General features: G+C 29.6%; 1 protein-coding gene and 1 pseudogene across 1 annotated transcript; one reads left to right on the top strand and one right to left on the bottom strand.

Annotated features, from left to right (window-relative positions):
* Nucleotides 1-4,421: 4,421 nt before the first annotated feature.
* On the bottom strand, nucleotides 4,422-4,962 carry LOC105617895 (annotated as a pseudogene).
* A 547-nt stretch (nucleotides 4,963-5,509) lies between these two features.
* On the top strand, nucleotides 5,510-7,353 carry LOC105617793 (28S ribosomal protein S28, mitochondrial). Its single transcript, XM_012199347.1, has 3 exons — nucleotides 5,510-5,830; nucleotides 5,901-6,022; nucleotides 7,170-7,353. The coding sequence occupies exons 1-3, from the start codon at nucleotides 5,510-5,512 to the stop codon at nucleotides 7,351-7,353; spliced, it is 627 nt and encodes a 208-aa protein (XP_012054737.1).
* The last annotated feature ends 115 nt before the right edge of the window (nucleotides 7,354-7,468 follow it).

Below are 7,468 nucleotides of genomic sequence, written 5' to 3'. Positions count from 1 at the left end.
ATATATATATATATATATATATATATATATATATAGTCGATTATTCTTCTTATATTCGACTGTGTCAATCTCTTATGGCTTAAAATTTAGGTAATGGATATTGTAGAAAGTTTATAAGAATTAGAACTGGAAAAAAGCACATAATTCATATCTAAGGCGATTCCTTTTGTATCTACTTTTTTTTTAATTGGTTCCTAGATATAAATAATTACATACACACTTTTAGGGCATCAAAATTATTTTTGCACGCTAGCGACTAACTTTTTTTTCCTCTGATTTTTGTATTATATAAAATACAATCCAAGCAAAATACTCCAAAAAAATTATTGTTAAAAAGTTTAAATGAAAAATATATATACATGTTATTAATAATTTTGTAGTGTTAAATTAAATTTAAATAATAAGCTTATACTTTGATTACGTTTGGGAAATGTGCTGTCAATGCAATTGTGTTATTCTATCTTCATTCTTATCACTCGCTAGAAAATAAGCAAGATAAAATGACACAATAGAATTAACAACGCAGCAATATATAAGCTAAACCTATTTCAATTTAATTTTTTTTTATAAAACTCTACGAAAATCGTTAATAATATGAAATAAAATGGGAATATAAAGAAATAAAATGCTTATAAATACCAACACTAGTTTTTCGTGTAAACATTTTTATTAACTAAATCAATGTAAATGTGAGCCATCTTCAGTACAATAATCGCATACTTCAAATTCTACTCTATCATATATCATCATGGAAATCAAATAACGCAACCAAAGTCAGATAATAATTTAAATTATAGAGATCCAGAAAAAATTCGCAAATAGGTATATTTTTTTATGTCATTCATGAAGAAGTTTAGAAAAATATTCAATCTTATATATAAATATACTGAATCTTTATAATTTGTTGAATTGTCTGACTTTGTTTACACAGTTTGATTTTCACAATATATCATCTAAGCAACTACTACAATGACATGATGCGCGAATTTATAATTTTGAATATATTATTGTACTGAAAATGAATCAAAACCAATCAAAAAATTTACTGAGTCAATAAATTAATAATATATTTAGACAGAACAATTAAGAGTCAGTGCTGAAATTTGAGTTGCTATGTGTTAAGTGTGTCGTAATATTATTTTAAGTAATAAGAAATATGCTTTAGTGTAATAAATTTTATTCTAAGTAATAAGACATATCCTATTCTAATAATCTATAAGCCTATTCTTTTTAGCTAAATTTTTGCATCAGATGATCTTTCTTCCTTTTTTCTTCAAGAGAAAAAAGAAAATGAAGAAAGATGAATTGATGCAAAAGTTCAGTCAAAAAGAACAGATCTGTTCTAATGACACCTGATAATCTATGTCATATTCTAATAAAACCAGATATCAGGTTTTATTAGAATATGATATAATGATATAAATTATTAAAATAGAATATCTCTTGTCATATTAAATTGATATATTAAATTGATATCTAAATATATTGTTAATTTATTATATGAAATTATGAGGAGTCTTCACTAATTCTTGTGTACATCATTCTTAAGTTATCGGAAGATTTACATTAATTTAGTTAATGAATTAAAATTCATACTATATGTGTGAAAAACTAGTGTCTTATTTACAATTAGTCTTATAAATCTTTCATCTCTTTGATAAATAATACATGTTTTATTTAATTTCCTTTTAAATAACTTTTACGAAAATTTTATCATATTTGCATTGTGTGGAATATATTTTTAATATATATGTCCATAAATAATACAGATGTGTGTTATAAAAGGTTATTAATTTAAAAGAAAATTTTATGAAAGTCATAAAAGGATTAAAGAAGATAAGAATAATAATTTATAAAAGTATTAATGACTTACTCATTCTGACTCGTAAACAGTTATCTGATTTCCTAACGTGAGTCATCGGGATTTTTCAATAAAAATTAAAAATTTAAAAGCTACAAATTTGAATATTTCAATAAAAGTTGAAAATATTTTTCAGATTTCTTTTTTCCTTGTAAAATTCAAATCGTTAACAGTAAAATGATATATTATATAATTATATATACGAGATAAATGTTGAACCGAGAACAAAATTTAAGATAAATTGACAGATAAAATTTTAATTACGAGCATGCCGATAAACATTCATATATAAATTCACATATAAGTGCAGCACACAAACGATACATGCAATTCCTATTCTTAAATAATATAATTTACACGAAACAGGACTAATAGGATTCGTAATTAACGCACGAACTCGTGTATGTCGTGATCGTGATGTTAAACATCGGACAAGGTGAGCGACATTGAGAAAAGGAAATACAGAAAAAAAGTCTATCGCGATGAAACGCTTCGTCAAACTGGTCGAGCTCGTAGGAAGAATGTGCAGATGATGCAGAAATGTTACTCACCGTGTGTCTTGCAGGCGAATTAAGCAACCGTTTATACTTGACGTAATCGTCGAATAAATCGTTCCTCGACTCGATTGGAACTCGTCAAATGCGATGACCTGGCGATGCCGCGCCGGCGACGGGACACAAATTCGCGCGTCGCGAAAAATTGTCGAGGACACGTCACTGCGATTCGCGGCCTTTTACCGTTTACGTGCAGTGCGTTATTCCTCGCGGAGAACGAGAGCGAAAGGAAAACGCACAGCGGAGTACACTGTACACTGCTGACTGCAGTATTATGTATATAGTATACATGAACAAAAGCCGTTACCTTCTTCCGCGATCGGAACGAAACGACGACCAAGTGAGAAACTGATCTCTCGCGGACATCGCAAGATTTTAAAGCTTTCTATCTTTCAGTAATTCCATCTATTTACCTGCAATCGCTATGCAAATACCGGCTGTGATAATAATCAAGCTGATGATACCAACTGTGGTACTACCTCCATCATGGTTTCCTTCATAGTTTCCTCCACTATGGTGAATAAAAGGAATGACTCATCTTTCTTCTTTCCATCATGATCCGACCGTTAAGTAAACGTGTTGCGAGATGTTAAGTGCATTTCGGGTCGTTTATTAGACAAATTTTTGAACAGCAAAATTATTACGTTATAAAACTGAACGCAAAAAAATAGTCAACATTAATTGAATAAGGATAGTTGCCTATTGAGCGTTTCCTGTTAACTGATATCAAACTATTTTTAACAATAAGTCTGATAAATAGTAATTCTATTGATTAGAATTAAGAGTACTTTACATTGTCTTTGTTTCCATATTCACTGCTATAGTGCTGATTTACAGAACAAATGACGTGTACTATAGATTTTCAGTATTAGCAGTGAATGTCGCAACACAAGCATTTTACTATTATTCAATACATTAAATACAAATATTTATAAGTTTCTAAACTATATCAAATCAGTAAGTTAATCAGTATTCTATTAATCTTATTGATTGAATAATTTTTTCACTTGTAAATAACTTGTATTTGTTTTTTTTTTTGTAGACACTGGCCAATATTCATAGTCAGAAGACGGTCTTAAAAATCGGAAGATCGCTTCTTCAGACATTACAGACTCTTGTAAGATTCGATTATGAATACAATCAAGTCTGGATTTTTAAGACCATTTTTGTTTTAAAGAGATCACGTAATGAAAGCATTATACCTACTATACAGTAGTTACAACACAGTATACAGCTACAACACAGTTTAATATTGTATTATTTTGTATTTGAACCTGTTAAACTCTTGAATAAAGATTTTAATAATTAAATCATGTTCTAGCCTAACTTAACAGATTAAGGACAGAGAGTGCTTTTTTCAATATCAGACTATTGATCCTCTACAGAGGATTCGAAATGCTCATCTATATTTTATTCTTACATAGGAATCACATTGAAAACAAGTGCTTTCGAGAATTGAAGGATTATTCACATTACTAATTTAATTTCTGAATTCGATAAAGATAAATTTAATAATAAATTCTATTTAAAGGCGAAGAATTAAAGTTACACAATTTGTTAAAATTTTAATAAAAATATAAATTAACATAGGCATAAGTAATATAACTTTGACAATTAATTTAAACAATCGCTTAAATACAAAATGATACACATCACGTGGCTGATAATTCAATTAAAATTACATTTGCGAGCGTTATACTTACGTATCAAAATGACAGCATACACATATGATACGCGATCATTTCATCCTTGTCATGAAATATTAAACAAGAATGAAATAATATGATGACGCGAACATTGCAAACATATGTTAAGTGGAACATACTCCTAGTATACATATACAATAAAAAATAGGTTTGAATATGGTAATTTTATTATTAAAATATCAATATACAATAAGATACACAGAGATGCATACACAGAGAGTAATACACTTCCATATTATAAGTTTTATGGAAAATACAATATTGACATTTCATTAAAATATTTAATACATATTACAATAGTTAGCAAGACAGATACACTACAAATCTGGATGCAATCGGTATTAGTTTAGTATAATTTGCTCCTTTGCTATGAATCTTTTTTTTCATTTTCGTTTGGAATATGCACCTATCGTGTGAAATAGGCACCTACATCTAGAGATGTACCGTTGTCTACGAATACCAGATTGTTGCTAAAACTTGAGAATTTTAGGGATCTGTTGGTGTTTCAATTCAATCAATATATACTCTTTTTCTTTTCACCTCTTATAACAACTAAAATTCTATCACCTGAATAATACTGAATAATATAGTATAGCAATATTTAGATAAATTTCCTATAAAATGACAATATCTTTTATGTTTTTCATTTATTGTCTCACCAATATATTCCACCCTGCGCTTGTTGTATACGTGCATGCAATGTGGTGATCTATCCTACATCATAGCTTGGTTTGCTATTATTCACTACTCTCAATCGACTCAATTTAATTATTTGACTCATAGAGATTGAAGTAGAAATGTTTCTGCTTGCAACACTTGACACCGCAAAAGGCGACACCATTATCGTTTTAATCTCCCTTTAGGATAATCTGAAATATATAATATAAAAAATTGCATAATTTATTTAATATTACAATAACATTCGTGGTAACATAACCTTCCTCTTGGCAGAAAAAAGATAAACGATGTTAGAAACGATAAGTTAAACAAATTCTTTTTTCTTAGATATTTTTTTATGATAATTACTATAGAATACAAGTTTTTTCGTTGACAATTCTAAGTCTAAAATCAGTTTGGCATACTTAATCGCGATAACTTCTCTAAGATAACTGAAAACACAATAATATTTACATAAGCTCAGCTTTTCTTAAGGCCAATATCCACGATGCTAGAAATCGGTTCGAGAGACCCGGAGAGAAAGAATTGACCAATCGCATTGGTCATGTGACCAAATTGTTCAAATGTGATTTGTAAATTTTTTCTCTGTACGAGATCTCGGATTGATTTCTAGCGTAATAGACATTGGGCTTTAGGATATTAAACCTAACCTAACCTAAAGTCATTTAGTATGCAAGTGTGATATAAAAAACGGGACTTTTGTTGTCATCATGAACAAGATACGTCGTCTCGAGAAAACGTTAATACATTTGCGATCTCTCGGCGTTCTAAGAGCGAGTTCCTCGTCCACGAGATGTTTTAGCACGAGTAAAGATTCAGAGGAACAAAGCAAGAATTCGCTTTCGTCTGTGGAGCCCAATATCGAGAAGGAAGCTGCAATAGTACATGAGAATGCAGAAGCAACTGAGGAATCTCAAGCGAAATTGAGTGGTTTTGCACGAAGTTACGAAAAATTCTCGCACATTGACGATAAAAAACTAGAATCGCCACAGACGTTTGTTTCCTTAATTCGCAACTCCAAATTTGTCGATGTAAATCTCTCCTTTTCAGTGCGAACAGTTATTTGACTGCTCTTTATTAAATATATAATTTTATTTTCAGTTGGGTGATCCCGAAGGAAAAGTCGTAAGAGGTGAGATATATCATGTGGTTAATGATGATCTGTACATTGATTTTGGATGGAAGTTTCACTGCGTTTGTCAGAGACCTGTCAAGAATGGACAGTACGTGTAAATCTATTTTTTTCCAAAATACATTATATATTGTATTTCCTAGATAACCAAGTCTGCTAAGATCATATATTACTTTTGTGATACAAACTATGTTGACAGAACTCAAATAATAGCTGTGCATGATCTGCCAAATCTCAAATAGTGTCAGTAAAAAGCTTGTTTTCTGCATCGAAAAGAAGCAGTTCCAATATATATAAGATATATTATAAAAAATTCTGCAAAAATTAAGCAGAAATTTTTGGCAGTATATTTTGAACATTGCATGCTGATTACATGTCATTAAAAATTATACCAAAACTGAGCATAACGTGATATTATCATATTATACTGGCAAATGTCATCAGAAATCAAATTTATTTGCTTGCATGGCATAACGATGAAAACATGGCAAAACTCAAGCATGTTTTAAAAAGTAACAGCAAATACACAGCAGAAACATGGCATGAAAATGTTATACCATATTTCTTCCGTTTACCACTATTCAACATAACTGTATTTATCTCATATTTAAATTTTTGGCCAAATATAAAGACTGCAAACACGACGAATGAAAATAAAAATGTGTAGTATTTTCCTATCAGTTTAATTTTTGATACAATTCCTATATAGAATTTAGAATATTAAACTGATTTTTTAAAAACTGAGTGATAATTTCTGCTGTTTCTGCTATTAATAGCTGATATGATAGACTAATTGTAAGTCATCATCATGCACATTTTCTGTTGTGTTTCTGCCGTTATTGTTTAATATAACAAGCGATCTATTTCTGATGTCACATCGTAAGCACATCGTGTATGATTTCTGTTGTGTTTCTGCCATTAATATCTGATATGACAGGCCATATTCTATTTTTGTCATGTTTCTACCATCATATTATGATGACAAGATATATTCCATTCTTGCTGCATTTCTGTTATTATACTATGTTTGGCAAGCTAATGATGACAAAAACCAAGCTTAAAGAAGATGCAGTAGATAGGAATCTACTTTACAATTGTGATTGAATTTGCCGATATAATATATAACGCTGGCATACTGCTAGCATTTTGTTATCTGGGTTATTTAATGAAATTTGTATATCAAATATATCTACTGATGAATACTGTCTTAAATATTGTTATTTTGTTTTTTATATTAGATATTATGTGAGAGGATCTAAGGTTCGATTAAGGATAAAAGATTTGGAACTTTCCTCCAAGTTCTTAGGTGCTGAAACGGATATAACTCTTCTGGAAGCTGATTGTACTTTAATCGGCTTAATATCGTCACCTTTGCAAATAGCAGAACAAAAAATGAAGATAACCCAAAGGCCAAGAATATGAGATATTATATATATAATTAACGTTAATTTTGTAATATCTATGTTAAATAAACTATAGAATATTACATAATATGTATGTAAATAGCATATTTCCAGCAAAACAGTTTTGTACAAAT

The sequence above is a fragment of the Atta cephalotes genome (assembly GCF_000143395.1).
Source record: "Atta cephalotes unplaced genomic scaffold scaffold00014, whole genome shotgun sequence".
NCBI classification, from domain to species: domain Eukaryota; kingdom Metazoa; phylum Arthropoda; class Insecta; order Hymenoptera; family Formicidae; genus Atta; species Atta cephalotes.
This window is presented reverse-complemented; position numbering and strand designations above follow the sequence as displayed.

What these genes read in the sequence shown, in the direction of transcription:
- LOC105617793 (XM_012199347.1), top strand. Translation starts at nt 5,510, where the DNA reads ATGAACAAGATACGTCGTCTCGAGAAAACGTTAATACATTTGCGATCT. An exon ending in GCAACTCCAAATTTGTCGAT is followed by an intron (nt 5,831 to 5,900) that starts GTAAATCTCTCC and finishes TTTTATTTTCAG; the next exon opens with TTGGGTGATCCCGAAGGAAA. An exon ending in AGACCTGTCAAGAATGGACA is followed by an intron (nt 6,023 to 7,169) that starts GTACGTGTAAAT and finishes TTTTTATATTAG; the next exon opens with ATATTATGTGAGAGGATCTA.